At 48.8% G+C, this 21,541-nt stretch overlaps 1 protein-coding gene across 1 annotated transcript; it reads right to left on the bottom strand.

Annotated features, from left to right (window-relative positions):
• Positions 1–5,696: 5,696 nt before the first annotated feature.
• Positions 5,697–9,880, bottom strand: LOC127852302 (mucin-4-like). The gene is made up of 4 exons (XM_052386260.1): positions 9,419–9,880; positions 8,635–9,123; positions 7,073–7,552; positions 5,697–5,972 (listed from the first exon to the last, which is right to left on the bottom strand). Exons 1-4 carry the CDS (start codon positions 9,878–9,880, stop codon positions 5,697–5,699), a joined length of 1,707 nt encoding a protein of 568 aa, XP_052242220.1.
• Positions 9,881–21,541: the final 11,661 nt, after the last annotated feature.

Genomic DNA, 21,541 nt, shown 5'->3' with positions numbered 1-21,541 from the left:
TGGAGGGTCTGAGGCAGAATAGTTCGCTGGTATAGAATGGAGGTCCGTGTGGATGGTCTGGGGCAGTATAGCTCGCTGTGATAGGCTATAGGTCCATGTGGAGGATCTGTGGCAGTATAGTTCGCTGGGATAGACTGGAGTTCCGTGTCGATGGTTTGGGGCAGTTAAGTTTTCTGGGATAGGCTGGAGTTCCGTGTGGAGGGTCTGGGGTAGTATAGTTCGCTGGGATAGACTTGAGTTCCGTGAGGATGGTTTGGGGCATTATAGTTTGCTGGGATAGGCTGGAGTTCCGTTTGGATGATCTGGGGTAGTATTGTTCGCTGGGATAGGCTGGAGTTTCTTGTGTATGGTCAGGGGCAGTGTAGTTTGCTGGGATAGGCTTGAGGTCCATGTGGATGGTCTGGGACAATATAGTTCACTGGGATAGGCTGGAGTTCCGTGTGGAGTGTCTGGGGCAGTATAGTTCGCTGGTATAGATTGGAGGTCCGTGTCGATGGTCTGGGGCAGTATAGTTCGCTGTGATAGGCTGGAGGTCCCTGTGGAGGGTTTGTTGCAGTATAGTTCGCTGGGATAGACTGGAGTTCCGTGTGGATGGTTTGGGACAGTATAGTTTGCTGGGATAGGCTGGAGTTCCGTGTGGAGGGTCTGGGGCAGTATATTTCGCTGGGATAGACTTGAGTTCCGTGTAGATGGTTTGGGGCATCATTGTTTGCTGGGATAGGCTGGAGTTCCGTGTGGATGGTCTGGGGCAGTATAGTTCGCTGGGATAGGCTGGAGTTCCTTGTGTATAGTCTGGGGCAGTGTTGTTTGTTGGGATAGGCTGGAGTTCCGTGTGGATGGTCTGGGACAGTTTAGTTCGCTGGGATAGGCTGGAAGTCCATGTAAATGGTCTAGGGCGGTATAGTTCGCTGGTATAGGCTGGAGGTCCGTGTGGAGGGTCTGGGGCAGAATAGTTCGCTGTGATAGGCTGGAGGTCCGTGTGGATGGTCTGGGGCAATATAGTTTGCTGGGATAGGCTGGGGGTCCATGTGGATGGTCTGTGGAAGTATAGTTCGCTGGGATAGACTGGAGTTCCTTGTGGATGGTCTGGGCAGTATAGTTTGCTGGGATAGACTGGAGTTCCGTGTGGATGGTTTGTGACAGTATAGTTTGCTGGGATAGGCTGGAGTTCCGTTTGGAGGGTCTGGGGCAGTATATTTCGCTGGGATAGACTTGAGTTCCGTGTAGATGGTTTGGGGCATTATAGTTTGCTGGGTTAGGCTGGAGTTCCGTGTGGATGGTCTGGGGCAGTATAGTTCGCTGGGATAGGCTGGAGTTCCTTGTGTATAGTCTGGGGCAGTGTTGTTTGTTGGGATAGGCTAGAGGTCCATGTGGATGGTCTCGGACAGTTTTGTTCGCTGGGATAAGCTGGAGTTCCGTGTGGATGGTTTGGGGCTTTATAGTTTGCTGGGATAGGTTGGAAGTCCATGTGGATGGTCTAGGGCAGTATAGTTCGCTTGTATATGCTGGAGGTCCGTGTGGAGGGTCTGGGACAATATAGTTTGCTGGGATAGGCTGGGGGTCCATGTGGATGGTCTGTGGAAGTATAGTTCGCTGGGATAGACTGGAGTTCCTTGTGGATGGTCTGGGCAGTATTGTTTGCTGGGATAGGATGGAATTCCGTGTGGATGGTCTGGAGCAGTATAGTTCGCTGGGATAGGTTGGAGTTCCGTGTGGATTGTCTGGGGCAGTATAGTTCGCTGGGATAGGCTGGAGTTCCGTGTGGATGGTCTTGGGCAGTTTAGTTTGCTGGGATAGGCTGGAGGTCCATTTGGATGGTCTGGGGCAGTTTAATTTGCTGGGATAGGCTGGTGCTCCGTACGGATGGTCTAAAGCAGTATAGTTTGCTGGGATAATCTGGACGTCCGTGTGGATGGTCTGGGGCAGTATAGTTCAATGAGATAATCTTGAGGTCCGTGAGGAGGGTCTGGGGCAGTATAGTTCGCCGGGATAGGCTAGAGGTCTGTGTGGATGGTAGTATAGTTGGCTGGGATAGGCTGGAATCCCGTGTGGAGGGTTTGTGGCAGTATAGTTTGCTGTGATAGGCTGGAGGTCCATGTGGATGATCTGGGGCAGTAAAGTTTGCTGGGATAGGCTGGATATACGTGTGGATGGTCTGGGGCAGTATAGTTCGCTTGAATAGGCTGGATGTCCGTGTGGAGGGTCTGAGGCAGAATAGTTCGCTGGTATAGAATGGAGGTCCGTGTGGATGGTCTGTGGCAGTATAGTTCGCTGAGATAGGCTAGAGGTCCATGTCGATGGTCTGGGGCCGTATAGTTTGCTGTTATCGGCTGGATGTCCATATGGATGGTCAGGGGCAGTACAGTTCGCTGGGATAGGCTGGATTTTCGTGCGGATGGTCTGGGGCAGAAGTTTGCTGGGATAGGCTTGAAATCCGTGTGGAGGGCCTGGGGAAGTATTGTTGGCTGGAATGGGCTGGAGATACGTGTTGAGGATGTGGGACATTATAGTTCGCTGGGATAGGCTGGAGGGCCGTGTGGTGGGTCTGGGGCAGTATAGTTAGCTGGTATAGATTGGAGGTCCGTGTAGATGGTCTGGGGAAGCATAGTTCGCTGTGATAGGCTAGAGGTCCATGTGGAGGGTCTGTGGCAGTATAGTTCGCTGGGATAGGCGGGAGTTCCGTGTGGATGGTTTGGGGCAGTTAAGTTTTCTTGGATAGGTTGGAGTTCTGTGTGGAGGGTCTGGGGCAGTATAGTTCGCTGGGATAGACTTGAGTTCCGTGTGGATGGTTTGGGGCATTAGAGTTTGCTGGGATAGGCTGGAGTTCCGTGTGGACGATCTGGGGTAGTATAGTTCGCTGGGATAGGCTGGAGTTCCTTGTGTATGGTCTTGGGCAGTGTAGTTTGCTGGGATAGGCTTGAGGTCCATGTGGATGGTCTGGGAGAATATAGTTGCTGGGATAGGCTGGAGTTCCGTGTGGAGGGTCTGGAGCAGTATAGTTCGCTGGTATAGATTGGAGGTCCGTGTCGATGGTCTGGGGAAGTATTGTTCGCTGTGATAGGCTGGAGGTCCATGTGGAGGGTCTGTTGCAGTATAGTTCGCTGGGAAAGACTGGAGTTCCGTGTGGATGGTTTGTGACAGTATAGTTTACTGGGATAGGCTGGAGTTCCGTGTGGAGTGTCTTGGGCAGTATATTTCGCTGGGATAGACTTGAGTTCCGTGTGAATGGTTTGGGGCATTATAGTTTGCTGGGATAGGCTGGAGTTCCGTGTGGATGGTCTGGGGCAGTATAGTTCGCTGGGATAGGCTGGAGTTCCTTGTGTATAGTCTGGGGCAGTGTTGTTCGCTGGGAGAGGCTTGAGGTCCATGTGGATGGTCTGGGATAGTATAGTTCGCTGGGATAGGCTGGAGTTCCGTGTGAAGGGTCTGTGGCAGTATATTTGGCTGGGATAGGCTGGAGGTCCATGTGGATGGTCTGGGGCAGTATAGTTCGCTGGGATAGGCTGGAGCTCCATGTAGATGGTCTTTGGCAGTATAGTTCGCTGGGATAGGCTGGAGTTCCGTGTGGATGGTCTGGGGCAGTATAGTTGGCTGGGACAGGCTTGAGCTCCATGGGGATGGTTTGGGCAGTATAGTTCGCTGGGATAAGCTGGAGGTCCGTGTGGAGGGTCTGTGGCAGTATAGTTCGCTGGGAAAGGCTGGAGCTCCGTGTTGATGGTCTGGGGCAGTATAGTTCGCTGGTATAAGCTGGAGGTCCGGTTGGAGGGTCTGTGGCAGTATAGTTCTCTGGTATAGGCTGGAGTTCCTTGTGGATGGTCTGAGGCTGTCCAGTTCGCTGGGATAGGCTGGAGATCCTTGTGGATGGTCTGGGGCCTTATAGTTTGCTGGGATAGGCTGGAAGTTCCTGTGGAGGGTCTGAGGCAGTATAGTTCGCTGTTATAGGCTGGAGGTCCGTGTTGAGGGTCTGGGCAGTATAGTTGCTGTGATAGGCTGGAGGTCAGTTTGGATGGTCTGGGCAGTATAGTTCTCTGGGATAGGCTGGAGGTCCGTGTAGAGGGTCGGGGGCAGTATAGTTCGCTGGGATTTGCTGGAGGTCATTGTGGAAAGTCTGAGGCAGTATAGTTCGCTGGGATAGGCTGGAGTTCCGTGTGGATGGTCTGAGGCAGAATAGTTGGCTGGGAAAAGCTGGAGGTCCGTGTGGATGGTCTGGGGCAGTATAGTTCGCTGTGATAGGCTGGAGTACCTTATGGTTGGTCTGAGGCAGTATAGTTGGCTTTGATAGGCTGGAGGTCCGTGCGGCAATTCTGGGGCAGTATAGTTCGCTGGGAAAGGGTGGAGGTCCATGAGGATGTTCTGGGGCAGTATAGTTCGCTGGGAAAGGCTGGCGTTTTTTCTGGATGGTCTGAGGAAGTATAGTTCGCCAACGATAGGCTGGAGTTCCATGTGGATAGTCTGAGGCAGTATAGTTCGATGGGATAGGCTAGAGGTCCGTGTTGATGGTCTGGGGCAGTATAGTTCGCTGGGATAGGCCTAATGGAGCTCCATGTGGATGGTCTGGGGCAGTAAAGTTTGCTGGGAAGTCTTGATTTCCGTGTGGATGGTTTGGGACAGTATAGTTCGCTGTGATAAGATGGAGGTCCGTGTGGATGGTTTGGGGAAGTATAGTTCGCTTGGATAGGTTTGAGTTTCGAGTGGATGGTCTGGGGCAGTATAGTTTGCTGGGATAGGCTGGAGATCCGTGTGGAGGGTCTGGGGCAGTATAGTTCGCTGGGATAGGCTGGAGTTCCGTGTGGATGGTCTGGGGCAGTATAGTTCGCTGGGATAGGATGGAGCTCCATGTGGATGGTCTGAGGCGGTATAGTTCGATGGGAAATGCTTGAGTTCCGTGTGGATGGTCTGGGGCAGTATAGTTCGCTGGGATAGGCTGATGTTCCGTGTTGATGGTGTGGGCAATATAATTAGCTGGGATAGGCTTAAGCTCCATGTGGATGGCCTGGGGCAGTATAGTTCGCTGGGAGAAGCTTGAGTTCCATGTGGATAGTTTGGGGTAGTATAGTTCGCTGTGATAGTCTGGGGTCCGTGTGGATGGTCCGGGGCAGTATAGTTCGCTGGGATAGGCTGGAGTTCCTAGTGTATCGGCTGGGGCAATATAGTTTGCTGGGAGAGGCTTGAGGTCCATGTGGATGGTCTGGGAAAGTATAGTTCGCTGGGATAGGCTGGAGTTCCGTGTGGAGGGTCTGGGGCAGTATAGTTCGCAGGGATAGGCTGGAGGTCCGTGTGGATGGTCTGGGGCAGTATAGTTTGCTGTTATAGGCTGGAGGTCCATGTGGATGGTCAGGGGCAATACAGTTCGCTGGGATAGGCTGGAGTTTCGTGCGGATGATCTGGGGCAGTACAGTTCGCTGGGATAGGCTTGAATTCCGTGTGGAGGGCCTGGAGCAGTATTGTTGGCTGGGATGGGCTGGAGTTCCGTGTTGAGGATGTGGGACAGTATAGTTCGCTGGGATAGGCTGGAGGGCCGTGTGTTGGGTCTGTGGCAGTATTGTTCGCTTGAATAGGCTGGATGTCCGTGTGGAGGGTCTGGGGCAGTATAGTTCGCTGGTATAGATTGGAGGTCCGTGTAGATAGTCTGGGGAAGTATAGTTCGCTGTGATAGGCTATATATCCATGTGGAGGGTCTGTGGCAGTATAGTTCGCTAGGATAGACTGGAGATCCGTGTCGATGGTTTGGGGCAGTTTAGTTTTCTGGGATAGGCTGGAGTTCCGTGTGGAGGGTCTGGGGTAGCATAGTTCGCTGGGATAGACTTGAGTTCCGTGAGGATGGTTTGGGGCATTATAGTTTGCTGGGATAGGCTGGAGTTCCGTTTTGATGATCTGGGGTAGTATTGTTCGCTGGGATAGGCACGAGTTTCTTGTGTATGGTCAGGGGTAGTGTAGTTTGCTGGGATAGGCTTGAGGTCCATGTGCATGGTCTGGGACAATATAGTTCACTGGGATAGGCCGGAGTTCCGTGTGGAGTGTCTGGGGCAGTATAGTTCGCTGGTATAGATTGGAGGTCCGTGTCGATGGTCTGGGGAAGTATAGTTCGCTGTGATAGGCTAGAGGTCCAGGAGAGGGTCTGTTGCAGTATAGTTCGCTGTGATAGGCTGGATGTCCGTGTGGATGGTCTGGGGCAATATAGTTTGCTGAGATAGGCTGGGGTCCATGTGGATGGTATGTGGAAGTATAGTTCGCTGGGATAGACTGGAGTTCCTTGTGGATGGTCTTGGCAGTATAGTTTGCTGGGATAGGCTAGAATTCCGTGTGGATGGTCTGGAGCAGTATAGTTCGCTGGGATATGTTGGAGTTCCGTGTGGATTGTCTGGGGCAGTATAGTTCGCTGGGATAGGCTGGAGTTCCGTGTGGATGGTCTGGGGCAGTATAGTTTGCTGGGATAGGCTGGAGTTCCGTTTGGAGGGTCTCGGACAGTTTAGTTCGCTGGGATAGGCTGGAGTTCCGTGTGGATGGTTTGGGGCTTTATAGTTTGCTGGGATAGGTTGGAAGTCCATGTGGATGGTCTAGGGCGGTGTAGTTCGCTGGTATAGGCTGGAGGTCCGTGTGGAGGGTCTGGGGCAATATAGTTTGCTTGGATAGGCTGGAGTTCCGTGTGGAGGGTCTGGGGCAGTATATTTCGCTGGGATAGACTTGAGTTCCGTGTGGATGGTTTGGGGCATTATAGTTTGCTGGGATAGGCTGGAGTTCCGTGTGGATGGTCTGGGGCAGTATTGTTCGCTGGGATAGGCTGGAGTTCCTTGTGTATAGTCTGGGGCAGTGTTGTTTGCTGGGATAGGCTTGAGGTCCGTGTGGATGGTCTGGGACAGTATAGTTCGCTGGGATAGGCTGAAGTTCCGTGTGAAGGGTCTGTGGCAGTATATTTGGCTGGGATAGGCTGGAGGTCCATGTGGATGGTCTGGGGCAGTATAGTTCGCTGGGATAGGCTGGAGCTCCATGTAGATGGTCTGGGGCAGTATAGTTCGCTGGGATAGGCTGGAGTTCCGTGTGGATGGTCTGGGGCAGTATAGTTGGCTGGGACAGGCTTGAGCTCCATGGGGATGGTCTGGGGCAGTATAGTTCGCTGGGATAAGCTGGAGGTCCGTGTGGAGGGTCTGTGGCAGTATAGTTCGCTGGGAAAGGCTGGAGCTCCGTGTTGATGGTCTGGGGCAGTATAGTTCGCTGGTATAAGCTGGAGGTCCGGTTGGAGGGTCTGTGGCAGTATAGTTCTCTGGTATAGGCTGGAGTTCCTTGTGGATGGTCTGAGGCTGTCCAGCTCGCTGGGATAGGCTGGAGATCCTTGTGGATGGTCTGGGGCAGTATAGTTTGCTGGGATAGGCTGGAAGTCCGTGTGGAGGGTCTGGGGCAGTATAGTTCGCTGGTATAGGCTGGAGGTCCGTGTTGAGGGTCTGGGCAGTATAGTTGCTGTGATAGGCTGGAGGTCAGTTTGGATGGTCTGGGCAGTATAGTTGTCTGGGATAGGCTGGAGGTCCGTGTAGAGAGTCGGGGGCAGTATAGTTCGCTGGGATTAGCTGGAGGTCATTGTGGATAGTCTGAGGAAGTATAGTTCGCTGGGATAGGCTGGAGTTCCGTGTGGATGGTCTGAGGCAGAATAGTTGGCTGGGAAAAGCTGGAGGTCCGTGTGGATGGTCTGGGGCAGTATAGTTCGCTGTGATAGGCTGGAGTTCCTTATGGTTGGTCTGAGGCAGTATAGTTGGCTGTGATAGGCTGTAGGTCCGTGCGGCAATTCTGGGGCAGTATAGTTCGCTGGGAAAGGATGGAGGTCCATGAGGATGGTCTGGGGCAGTATAGTTCGCTGGGAAAGGCTGGCGTTTTGTCTGGATGGTCTGAGGAAGTATTGTTCGCTGGGATAGGCTGGAGTTCCATGTGGATAGTCTGAGGCAGTATAGTTCGATGGGATAGGCTAGAGGTCCGTGTTGATGGTCTGGGGCAGTATAGTTCGCTGGGATAGGCCTCATGGAGCTCCATGTGGATGGTCTGGGGCAGTAAAGTTTGCTGGGAAGGCTTGATTTCCGTGTGGATGGTTTGGGACAGTATAGTTCGCTGTGATAAGATGGAGGTCCGTGTGGATGGTCTGGGGAAGTATAGTTCGCTTGGATAGGTTTGAGTTTCGAGTGGATGGTCTGGGGCAGTATAGTTTGCTGGGATAGGCTGGAGGTCCGTGTGGAGGGTCTGGGGCAGTATAGTTCGCTGGGATAGGCTGGAGTTCCGTGTGGATGGTCTGGGGCAGTATAGTTCGCTGGTATAGGCTGGAGGTTCGTGTGGATGGTCTGGGGCAGTATAGTTCGCTGGTATAGGCTGGAGGTCCGTTTGGAGGGTCTGGGGCAGTATAGTTCGCTGGGAAAGGCTAGAGGTCCGTGTGGATGGTCTGGGGCAATATAATTCGCTGGGATAGGCTCAAGGTCCGTGTGGAGGGTTTGGGGCAGTATAGTTCGCTGGGATAGACTTGCGTTCCGTGTGGATGGTTTGGGGCATTATAGTTTGCTGGGATAGTCTGGAGTTCCGTGTGGATGATCTTGGGTAGTATAGTTCGCTGGGATAGGCTGGAGTTCCTTGTGTATTGTCTGGGGCAGTGTTGTTTGCTGGGATAGGCTTGATGTCCATGTGGATGGTCTGGGACAATATAGTTCGCTGGGATAGGCTGGAGTTCCGTGTGGAGGGTCTGGGGCAGTATAATTCGCTGGTATAGATTGGAGGTCCGTGTCGATGGTCTGGGGAAGTATAGTTCGCTGTGATAGGCTGGAGGTCCATGTGAAGGGTCTGTTGCAGTATAGTTCGCTGGGATAGACTGGAGTTCCATGTGGATGGTTTGGGACAGTATAGTTTGCTGGGATAGGCTGGAGTTCCGTGTGGAGGTTCTGAGGCAGTATATTTCGCTGGGATAGACTTGAGTTCCGTGTGGATGGTCTGGGGCAGTATAGTTTGCTGGGATAGGCTGAAGTTCCTTGTGTATAGTCTGGGACAGTGTTGTTTGCTGGGATAGGCTTGAGGTCGATGTGGATGGTCTGGGACAGTATAGTTCGCTGGGATAGGCTTTAGTTCCGTGTGGAGGGTCTGGGGCAGTTTATTTCGCTGGGATAGGCTGGAGGTCCATGTGGATGGTCTGGGGCAGTATAGTTCGCTGGGATAGGCTGGAGCTTCATGTGGATGGTCTGGGGCAGTATAGTTCGCTGGGATAGGCTGGAGTTCCGTGTGGATGGTCTGGGGCAGTATAGTTGGCTGGGACAGGCTGGAGCTCCATGTGGATGGTCTTGAAGCAGTATTGTTGGCTGGGAAAGGCTGACGGTCAGTATAGATGGTCTGGGCAGTATAGTTCGCTGTGATAGGCTTGAGGTCAGTGTGGAGGGTCTTTGGCAGTATAGTTCACTGGGATAGGCTGGAGGTCCATGTGGATGGACATGTGCAGTATGGTTCGCTGTGAAAGGCAGGAGGTCCGTGTGCATGGTCTGGGGCAGTATATGTCGCTGAGATAGGCTGGATGTCCATGTGGATGGTCTGGGGAAGTACAGTTCGCTGGGATAGGCTGGAGTTCCGAGTGGAGGGTCTGGGGCAGTATAGTTTGCTGGGATAGGCTGGGGCTCTGTGTTGAGGAAGTGGGACAGTATAGTTCGTTGGGATAGGCTGGAGGTCCTTGTGGAGAGTCTGTGGCAGTATAGTTCGCTTGAATAGGCTGGAGTTCCGTATGGAGGGTCTTGGGCAGTATAGTTGGCTGGTATAGATTGGAGGTCCGTGTAGATGGTCTGGGGAAGTTTAGTTCGCTGGGAAAGTCTTGCGTTTCGTCTGGATGGTCTGAGGAAGTATAGTTCGCTGGGATAGGCTTGAGTTCCATGTGGATAGTCTGAGGCAGTATAGTTCGCTGGGATAGGCTAGAGGTCCGTGTTGATGGTCTGGGGCAGTATAGTTCGCTGGGATAGGCTGGAGTTCCGTGTGGATGGTGTGGGGAAGTATAATTTGCTGGGATAGGCCTCATGGAGCTCCATGTGGATGGTCTGGGGCAGTATAGTTCGCTGGGAAGGCTTGAGTTCCGTGTGGATGGTTTGGGGCAGTATAGTTCGCTGTGATAGGATGGAGGTCCGTGTGGATTTTCTGGGGCAGTATAGTTCGCTTGGATAGGTTTGAGTTTCGAGTTGATGGTCTGGGGCAGTATAGTTTGCTGGGATAGGCTGGAGGTCCGTGTGGAGGGTCTGGGGCAGTATAGTTCGCAGGGATAGGCTAGAGTGCCGTGTGGAGGGTCTGGGGCAGTATAGTTCGCTGGGATAGGCTGGAGTTCCGTGTCGATGGTCTGTGGCAGTATAGTTCGCTGGTTTATGCTGAAGGTCCGTTTGGAAGGTCTGGGGCAGTATAGTTCGCTGGGATAGACTGGAGGTCCATGTGGAGGGTCTGTGGCAGTATAGTTTGCTGGGACAGACTGGAGGTCCGTGTGGATGGTTTGGGGCAGTATAGTTTGCTGGGATAGGCTGGAATTCAGTGTGAAGGGTCCGGGGCAGTATAGTTCGCTGGGATAGGCTGGCGTTCCTTGTGTATCGGCTGGGGCAATATAGTTTGCTGGGAGAGGCTTGAGGTCCATGTGTATGGTCTGGGACAGTATAGTTCGCTGGGATAGGCTGGAGTTCCGTGTGGAGGGTCTGGGGCAGTATAGTTCGCTGGGATAGGCTGGAGGTCCGTGTGGATGGTCTGGGGCAGTATAGTTCGCTGGGATAGGATGGAGCTCCATGTGGATGGTCTGAGGCGGTATAGTTCGATGGGAAATGCTTGAGTTCCGTGTGGATGGTCTGGGGCAGTATAGTTCGCTGGGATAGGCTGATGTTCCGTGTGGATGGTGTGGGGCAATATAATTAGCTGGGATAGGCTTAAGCTCCATGTGGATGGCCTGGGGTAGTATTGTTCGCTGGGAGAGGCTTGAGTTCCATGTGGATGGTTTGGGGTAGTATAGTTCGATGTGATAGTCTGGGGTCCGTGTGGATGGTCCGGGGCAGTATAGTTCGCTGGGATAGGCTGGAGTTCCTAGTGCATCGGCTGGGGCAATATAGTTTGCTGGGAGAGGCTTGAGGTCCATGTGGATGGTCTGGGAAAGTATAGTTCGCTGGGATAGGCTGGAGTTCCGTGTGGAGGGTCTGGGGCAGTATAGTTCGCTGGGATAGGCTGGAGGTCCGTGTGGATGGTCTGGGGCAGTATAGTTGGCTGGGACAGGCTGGAGCTCCATGTTGATGGTCTTGAAGCAGTATTGTTGGCTGGGAAAGGCTGACGGTCAGTGTAGATGGTCTGGGCAGTATAGTTCGCTGTGATAGGCTTGAGGTCAGTGTGGAGGGTCTTTGGCAGTATAGTTCACTGGGATAGGCTGGAGGACCATGTGGATGGACATGTGCAGTATAGTTCGCTGTGAAAGGCAGGAGGTCCGTGTGCATGGTCTGGGGCAGTATATGTCGCTGAGATAGGCTGGATGTCCATGTGGATGGTCTGGGGCAGTACAGTTCGCTGGGATAGGCTGGAGTTCCGAGTGGAGGGTCTGGGGCAGTATAGTTTGCTGGGATAGGCTGGGGCTCCGTGTTAAGGAAGTGGGACAGTATAGTTCGTTGGGATAGGCTGGAGGTCCGTGTGGAGGGTCTGTGGCAGTATAGTTCGCTTGAATAGGCTGGAGTTACGTATGGAGGGTCTGGGGCAGTATAGTTGGCTGGTATAGATTGGAGGTCCGTGTAGATGGTCTGGGGAAGTTTAGTTCGCTGGGAAAGTCTTGCGTTTCGTCTGGATGGTCTGAGGAAGTATAGTTCGCTGGGATAGGCTGGAGTTCCATGTGGATAGTTTGAGGCAGTATAGTTCGCTGGGATAGGCTAGAGGTCCGTGTTGATGGTCTGGGGCAGTATAGTTCGCTGGGATAGGCTGGAGTTCCGTGTGGATGGTGTGGGGCAGTATAATTTGCTGGGATAGGCCTCATGGAGCTCCATGTGGATGGTCTGGGGCAGTATAGTTCGCCGGGAAGGCTTGAGTTCCGTGTGGATGGTTTGGGGCAGTATAGTTCGCTGTGATAGGATGGAGGTCCGTGTGGATGGTCTGGGGCAGTATAGTTCGCTTGGATAGGTTTGAGTTTCGAGTTGATGATCTGGGGCAGTATAGTTTGCTGGGATAGGCTGGAGGTCCGTGTGGAGGGTCTAGGGCAGTATAGTTCGCAGGAATAGGCTGGAGTGCCGTGTGGATGGTCTGGGGCAGTATAGGTCGCTGGTGTATGCTGAAGGTCCGTTTGGAAGGTCTGGTGCAGTATAGTTCGCTGGGATAGACTGGAGGTCCATGTGGAGGGTCTGTGGCAGTATAGTTTGCTGGGACAGACTGGAGGTCCGTGTGGATGGTTTGGGGCAGTATAGTTTGCTGGGATAGGCTGGAATTCCGTGTGAAGGGTCCGGGGCAGTATAGTTCGCTGGGATAGGCTGGAGTTCCTTGTGTATCGGCTGGGGCAATATAGTTTGCTGGGATAGGCTTGAGGTCCATGTGGATGGTCTGGGAAAGTATAGTTCGCTTGGATAGGCTGGAGTTCCGTGTGGAGGGTCTGGGGCAGTATAGTTCGCTGGGATAGGCTGGAGGTCCGTGCGGTTGGTCTGGGGCAGTATAGTTCGCTGGGATAGGATGAAGCTCCATGTGGATGGTCTGAGGCGGTATAGTTCGATGGGAAATGCTTGAGTTCCGTGTGGATGGTCTGGGGCAGTATAGTTCGCTGGGATAGGCTGATGTTCCGTGTGGATGGTGTGGGGCAATATAATTATCTGGGATAGGCTGAAGCTCCATGTGGATGGCCTGGGGCAGTATAGTTCGCTGGGAGAGGCTTGAGTTCCATGTGGATGGTTTGGGGTAGTATAGTTCGCTGTGATAGTCTGGGGTCCGTGTGGATGGTCTGTGGCAGTATAGTTCGCTTGAATAGGCTGGATGTCCGTGTGGAGGGTCTGGGGCAGTATAGTTTGCTGGGATAGGCTGGAATTCCGTGTGAAGGGTCCGGGGCAGTATAGTTAGCTGGGAGAGGCTGGAGTTCCGTGTGGATGGTCTCGGGCAGTATAGTTCGTTGGGATAGGCTGGAGATCCGTGTGGAGGGTCTGGGGCAGTAGAATTCGCTGGTATAGGCTGGAGGTCCGTTTGGAGGGTCTGGGGCAGTCTAGTTCGCTGGGAAAGGCTGGAGGTCCGTGGGGATGGTCTGGGGCAGTATAGTTCGTTGGGAAAGGCTGGAGTTCCGTCTGGATGGTCTGAGGAAGTATAGTTCGCTGGGATAGGCTGGAGTTCCTTGTGGATAGTCTGAGGCAATATAGTTGGCTGTGATAGGCTGGAGGTCCGTGTGGAGGGTCTGGGGAAGTATAGTTCGCTGGGATAGGCTGGAGGTCCATGTGAATGGACTTGGGCAGTATAGTTCGCTGGGAAAGGCTGGAGGTCCGTGTGGATGGTCTGGGGCAGTACAGTTCGTTGGGAAAGGCTGGAGTTCTTTGTGGATGGTGTGAGGCTGTAAAGTTGGTTGGGATAGGCTGGAGGTCCGTGTGGATGGTTTGGGGCAGTATAGTTGGCTGGGATAGGCTGGAGTTCCGTGTGGAGGGTCTGGGGCAGTATAGTTCGCTGGGAAAGGCTGGAGGTCCGTGTGGATGGTTTGGGGCAGTATAGTTTGCTGGGAAAGGCTGGAGTTCCGTGTTGAGGGTGTGGGAACGTATAGTTCGCTGGGATAGGCTGGAGGTTCGTGTGGAGGGTCTATGGCAGTATAGTTTGATTGAATAGGCTGAATGTCCGTGTGGAGGGTCTGGGGCAGGATAGTTCTCTGGTATAGACTGGAGGTCCCTGTAGATAGTCTGGGGCAGTATAGTTCGCTGTGATAGGCTGGAGGTCTCTGTGGATGGTTCCGTGTGGAGGTTCTGGGGCAGTATAGTTCGCTAGGAAAGGCTGGAGTTCCGTGTGGATGGTCTGGGGCAGTATTGTTCACTGGGATAGGTTGGAGGTCCGTGTAGATGGTCTGGGGCAGTAAAGTTCGCTTGAATAGGCTGGAGTTCCTTGTGGAGGGTCTGGGACAGTATAGTTCGCTGGTATAGACTGGAGGTCCGTGTGGATGGTTTGGGGCAGAATAGTTGGCTGGGATAGGCTGGAATTCCGTGTGGAGGGTCTGGGGCAGTATAATTCGCTGGGAAAGGCTTGAGGTCCGTGTGGATGGTTTGGGGGAGTATAGTTGGCTGGGATAGGCTGGAGTTCCACGTTGAGAGTGTGGGACAGTATAGTTCGCTGGGATAGGCTGGAGGTTCGTGTGGAGGGTCTGTGGCAGTATAGTTCGCTTGAATTGGCTGGATGTCCGTGTGGAGGGTCTGGGGCAGTATAGTTTGCTGGTATAGACTGGAGGACCGTGTGGATGATCTGGGGCAGTTTAGTTCGCTGGTATAGACTGGAGGTCTGCTTGGATGGTCTGGGGCTGTATAGTTCGCTGGGATAGGCTGGAGTTCCGTGTGGAGGATATGAGGCAGTAAAGTTCGATGGGAAAGGCTGGAGTTCCGTGTGGATGGTCTGGGGCAGTATAGTTCGCTGGGATAGGCTGGAGGTTTGTGTAGATGGTCTGGGGCAGAATAGTTCGCTTGAATAGGCTGGAGTTCCGTGTTAATGTTCTGGGGCAGTATAGTTCACTGGTATAGACTGGAGGTCCGTGTGAATGGTCTGGGGCAGTATAGTTCGCTCGGGTAGGCTGGAGGTCCATGTACAGGGTCTGTGGCAGTATAGTTTGCTGGGATAGACTGGAGGTCCGTGTGGATGGTTTGGGGCGGTATAGTTCGCTGGGATATGCTGAAGTTTCATTCCGAGGGTCTGGGGCAGTATATTTCGCTGGGATAGGCTGGAGCTCCATGTGGATGGTTTAGGGCAGTATATTTCGCTGGGATAGGCTGGAGTTTCGTGTGGATGATTAGGGCCGTATAGTTTGCTGGGATAGGCTGGAGTTCCGTGTGGAGGGTCTGTGGCAGTATAGTTCGATGAAATAGACTCGAGGTCCGTGTGGATGATCTGGGGCAGTATAGTTCGCTGGTTAAGACTGGAGGTCCGTGTGGATGGTCTGGGGCAGTATAGTTCGCTGAGATAGGTTTGAGGTCCGTGTGGATTGTCTGGGTTAGTACAGTTCGCTGGGATAGGCTGGAGGTCGATGTGGGGGGTCTGAGGTTTTAATAGTTCGCTGGGAAAGGCTGGAGGTCCGTGTGGAAGGTCCGTGGCAGTATAGTTTGCTGTGATAGGCTGGAGGTCCTTTTGGATGGTTTGGGGCAGTATAGTTAGCTGGGATAGGCTGGAGTTCCGTGTTGAGGGTGTGGGGCAGTATAGTTCGCTGGGATAGGCTGGAGGTCCGTTTGGAGGGTCTGTGGCTGTTTAGTTCGCTGTGATAGACTGGAAGTCCGTGTGGATGGTCTGGGGCAGTATTGTTTGCTGTGATAGGCTGGAGGTCAATGTGGATGGTCTGGGGCAGTATAGTTGGCTGTGATAGGCTGGAGTTCCGTTTGGATGGTCTGGGGCAGTATAGTTCGCTTTGATAGGCTGGAGTTCCGTGTGGATGGTCTGGGGCAGCATATTTCGCTGGGAAAGGCTGGAGGTCCGTTTGGATGGTCTGGGGCAGTATAGTTCGCTGGGATAGGCTGGAGTTCCGTGTGGAGGGTCTGTGACAGTATAGTTCGCTGGGATAGACTGTAGGTTCGTGTGGATGGTTTGGGGCAGTATAGTTTGCTGGGATAGGCTGGAGTTCCGTGTGGATGGTCTGGGTCAGTATAGTTTGCTGGGATAGGCTGGAGTTCCGTGTTGAGGGTGTGGAACAGTATAGTTTGCTGGGATATGCTGGAGGTCCGTGTGGAGGGTCTGTGGCATGATAGTTTGCTGTGATAGGCTGGAGGTCCGTGTGGAGGGTCTGGGTCAGCATAGTTCGCTGTGATAGGCTGGAGTTCCGTGTGGATGGTCTTAGGCAGTATAGTTCGCTGGGAAAGGCTGGAGGTCCGTGTGGATGGTCTGTGGCAGTACAGTTTGCTGTTATAGGCTGGAGTTCCGTGTTGTGGTTGTGGGGCAGTATAGTTCGTTGGGATAGGCTGGATGTCCGTGTGGATGGTCTGGGGCAGTATAGTTCGCTGGGATAAGCTGGAGGTCCATGTTGATGGTGTAGGGCAATTTAGGTTGCTGGGAAAGGCTGTAGTTCCGTGTTTATGGTCTGGGGCAGTATAGTTCGCTGGGATAGACTGGAGTTGCATGTGAATGGTCTTGGGTTTTATAGTTGGCTTGGATAGGCTGTTGCTCCGTGTGGATAGTCTGGGGCAATATAGTTTGCTGGGATAGGCTGGAGTTCCATGTGAATGGTCTTGGGCAGTATAGTTTGCTGGGATAGGCTGGAGTTCCGTGTGGATGGTCTGGGGCAGTATAGTTCGCTGGGATAGGCTGGAGTTCCTTGTGGATGGTCTGAGGCTGTATAGTAGGCTGGCATAGGCTGGAGTTCCGTGTGGATGGTCTTGGGCTGTATAGTTGGCTGGCATAGGCTGAAGTTCCGTGTGGATGGTCTGGGCTGTATAGTTCGCTGGGATAGGCTGGAATTCCTTGTGGATGGTCTGGAGCTGTATAGTTCGCTGGAATAGGCTGGAGTTCCGTGTGGATGGTATTAGGCAGTATAGTTCGATTATCAGTCTGCAGAACTGCGGCATTAAATGGCTTAATACTTCATCGCTCGTATTTTGAGCAATTTTTGGCACTGACATATTTCTCTGATATATACTGCCGTCAGATGTAAGCACAGGTTCCGAACGACCACTATGAACTTTATTCATTTCTTTTACTGTCCAAGTTTTTTATAAGGCTTTATTATCGTGAACTTTGTTGGGAACATTTTTTTCCAACGGCTATATAAGTGTTGTTTGAAACAGATTCGCGTGAGATTTAAACAAGGTCAGTAGTCGAAGGTAAAGAAAAACTTTGTTCACACCTAACAACTGAACCTTGTTTCAATGATATCTCGGTTAAATTCGGAAATGGTTCTGTTTCGATGACATCATGGTCGCATGTGGGTGCGGTAGTTTTTATCTATATTGTAAAACATTGTAAATACTTTAGAAGTCACAATTTAAGTCTATTCGTCAAAAATGGGCGGGCCATGTTCGTTCTAATGAAATTTCGGCTGGTTTTAAAAATGTTTCTAGTCCGTTGTAAAAACATGGCCACCACGGTGCGGGGCAGTTTTGTGTATTTTTATGGCTATTGTGAAACCTTATGAAGACTGTATTGTCCACATGTAATGTCCAATCTTCATTAAACTTGGGCAGCACATTTGTCCTAATGACACCTCGGACTAGTTCGAAACTGGATTACATGAGGTCAAAGGCTATGTTAATCGATCAAATTTATACAAAGCTTCTTATTACTCTGAGGGTCAAACATCGAGCCCAATCTTCTTGAAACTTGTTCAGAACATTTTTTATATAGTATGTAAATCTGATTTGCTCAAGAAAACATAACAAAATACTATATTAATTAAAAATACATGAAACATAATAAATTTATGAAAAACATGTTAGGACCGTCTTTGGTAACAATTTAGGGCGAATGTGTTTGTAATATGTGAAATACACTTACCTGAACCTTACGCTGACACGAATAATCAGAAACACGTTTTGATAAATAAATACGGGCAGAAATGAAATTAGAAAAATGGATAAAAGAACATTCATCCGAATGAGGTTATCGGGTCATAAAAGTAAGACTATGCGACACAAATGAAGCATGTAATTTATGCATACTAAGTGCACGAGTATAAGGTCAATGTTGTCGAGCATAACGGCAGCCGTTTGTTTTATTCGTTCCCAGCATTATATACTACACAAAGGAGGGACAGAAGCCTATGTTTCAGTTAAAAGAATTATATAATAGCTACGACGCTACATTTGCGGTAAATATGTTGTTTGACGTATACAGCATGTTGTCATGAGCACTTGCGCTATATGTTTGTTTAATATCGTGTGTGCAGTTTTTGTTGCATTTTGTAGCTGAAATATTAACAAATATGTATAAGATTGTTTGTTTTGTTGAATATATATGCGACTCGTTTTGACTGCGAGCTTTGCCGTAATTTTATCTAAAGCCTCACCTGATATATTGCAAGACGATTAGTATTTGCTCTACGTATCTTGTTAATCTCCGTATAATGCATCGTTTTTTATTGAAAGTTGAGCTAAGTATGGTTGTACATTTTAAAGCGCCGTTGATTTTATACTTGGGTGAATTTTTTAAACGACATATCCGTTTACAATTTAGTACTGAATTTGAGTCGCTTGGCACATCGACATCGATAAGTTAGAAAGTGAAGCCGATATTCCAACTTCTTTTTTGAGAAGCAATGCTAATAGAAACAAAACGACATTTTATTTTTGGCTTTTTAATAAACATTGGAAATCAAACATGAACTTTTTCCCAATATTTTCTTTTATATGTGTATGGTAGAAACATAAGTGTCAGCAAACTCTTTTAATTATGTTATTCCTTCGGCGCTACAATTATTTTCAGAAGTCCTGTAATAAAACCATCCAAAGCATAAATGGCATGGCAAGTCCAAAACAAACTGATCGGATTTAGTCCACCAAACTATGAGCGAGCAAATTCAATACAAAATACAAATATTATTTATTCCATTTTAGATATAATATAATAGGGGCATAAAAAGAAAAACTATATTTTGTCCATATTCTTTAAACGTTTTAAAACGTGTTCATGATTCCACTAAGTTTAAACAAAATTATATTTGAAATATCGCCAAGTTTAAAAAGAAAGATTGAAAAAAATACATTGTAAAAAAGGCTGCCAGCTTTACTGGCTTTCTTTATTTGCGTTTTGAATCGCCCGCTTTATACATTATTTCCGGAAATGTGCTGTTTACAGACGCGGAGGTGTTAATCATCTTAAAGATGCATAATATATATATATCATTTCCGAGTTATTTTGTTTCTATCTCTCGTTTCATCAAGTAATTTGAGCAATGTTGAGGATTCCACTGAGTATGAACAAATCCTTATTGGCAATTTCGCCAAGTTTAAAAAAGAGAGAAAAATATGTATATTTTCTGATTTTGTTTTGTTCCAATCTATCATTTCATGGAGTAATTTGAGCACTGTTTACGATTCTACTAAGTATGAACATATCCATATTGGCAATGTCGCCAAGTTTAAAAAAGAGAGACAAATGCATTTGTAGGTAAAAGGCTTTTCTGGCTTTCTTAATTTTACATGTTGAATTTCCCGCTTTTAACAGTTTTTCTGGAAATGAAGTGATAACCAACGCCAACACTTTAAAAGCTCGCAAGAAAAGCTCGTCATTCATCTTTTATTCATAGTTTATCTTTCAAAAAGTATCTGGTTACTTAAAAAACAAGGCCATTGTTTTACTGATACAGAATCTTAAATTCTTTGCAAATTATATCCTGTAAATACAATCTGTTTCTGTTGGTCTTTGCCGATTTTATTAGGTTGTTACAAAGTAGTCTTGACTTGCATTTACGTTTGTTCCTGTTGCCAATCATGCGTTATAAAACGAGAGAACAGTTTAGTTACGCAACGAGTTATGTCATTCTGTAAGCTTAATAAACTGGAGACCTATCGTTTGAAATGTTAGCCAACCAACTACAGATATTATCTAAAGCTTATCAATCAACTCACAAATTATATTAAGATCAGTATTATTGTTTGTTACTTTTGTGCGCTTAATGAAGTTTTAAGTTGCTAAACACATACTTGCCTTTTAAGACATTGATACCGATTGGGCATTATCTAGGCCGCTGAGCGAAATAAATCCGCAAACATATTGACACCAGGCTGTTTCAGAACATCTAGAGGAAACATGACATTTTCGTTTAAGAAACGATTAAGAACAATAAAAAGAGAGGTATATGTCGTAATTACTGCTATTTTACGAAAACGAACAGAAAACAAACTGAACAAATTGGTGCGGAAGATTATGTTTTTCATTTCACGATGTTTTAGTATTGTCAATATGAGGAACATCTTTTCGTTTTGTTTTTCATTTTTAAGTAGAGGTTAAAACAACAATTTACGAGACGTAATGTATTGACGTAATAATAGCAATTGATAAGATTAACAAGAAAATAAAAATTCGTACGATATTTTGCGCGACAGTCGCGGCGGCGCACGATATATTTAACACGATATATTGCCTTTGGGGCTACCTACACAAGGGCGATATTTCGTGGTACATTCTCGCGCGTCGCTTCGTGTATCGTTGCGTGTGTCGTGTGTCGCCCTTGATGAAAGAATGGCGGGATTAAAGATTGCACTATCAGGATTCCGTACACATTCGTTCCCGGTAGTGCTGTCATTTTTCTTTACGCTATTGAGTTTATTATATTTGTATATATAGCGCAACTGTTATGTTTTTACACATTCGCGTTTGCTTTCTTGTCTGTTTAAATAATTGAATAGTCTATTTTACAGTGTGCCTGTTTGCTTTTTTATTATCTTACCACCTTACATTGACCGTCATTACTCACGATTTTACCATAATGATACTAATAGTATAACGCAATCCTACAAATCTTCTATCTCTCTTATCTTGTAAAAAAAATCAATCCTATATGTTTTCAACGGTTTTAAAGTAAATAAATACTGAACAGCTTTCTATATATGATATAAACAGGTGCATAGATGGACCTACATGTAGGTATTGTAGAAATAGGAATGCAACATTTTCACAAAAGTGAACATAGTAATGGCGAACCTGTAATAAAAATGTCGAGGGCGAAGACGGGAAGGGATCAAGCCCATACTGGAATGATAGATCCAAAAGACGAATGAATTAAGCAAATCACTAAGGACACTTTCTTATTGATAACAATATATACAAATAATTAATATATAAAAATATATCAGTTAGCTTTTGAGCGACAATACATTTATATTTTGTTCACATGGTGTATGGGCTACGATCGAACTACCACTTTTCCGTACAGTCAATTAGAGTTAAAAATTGAAGAAGAAAGCCAGTGATGCAAAGAATCAAAGGTGCGCCATTTAGCAGTTGAAACTAAAAATACCATTAAAGCGGAAAGTGTCGTCCCTGATTAGCCTGTGCGTACTGCACAGACTAATATGGGACGACACTTTACGCACATGTATTAAGCCCAGTTTTCTCAGAACAAGACACATATAATTTCGATTTCACAGAAAAAAACCTGAACAACTGGAATAGGTGAAGAGACAGATCTGCAAACAGTGATTAGCTAATATTTTAACCTTTTGTATTTGAAAACAATCACTCTGGAAAACAACAGGTACTTTATGTTTGAAAACAACAAACTTGATATTGTCTAATCTAAAATCCAAAGCAACAAACAAGCTTGATTGTTTCTTGGTCAGTGCTGGGGTATTGATTTGTATATTGTAAAGCTGATTTAGAAGAAGAAATATAAAACAGACCATTTCCATACTATACGAATGTTGCACAAGTTAGTGGTAAAATCATTACTTTGTTTAGC

The sequence above is a fragment of the Dreissena polymorpha genome, chromosome 1, assembly GCF_020536995.1.
Source record: "Dreissena polymorpha isolate Duluth1 chromosome 1, UMN_Dpol_1.0, whole genome shotgun sequence".
Lineage (NCBI taxonomy): Eukaryota > Metazoa > Mollusca > Bivalvia > Myida > Dreissenidae > Dreissena > Dreissena polymorpha.
The sequence above is the reverse complement of the archived record's forward strand: the minus strand, read 5'-3'. Positions and strand labels throughout refer to the sequence as shown.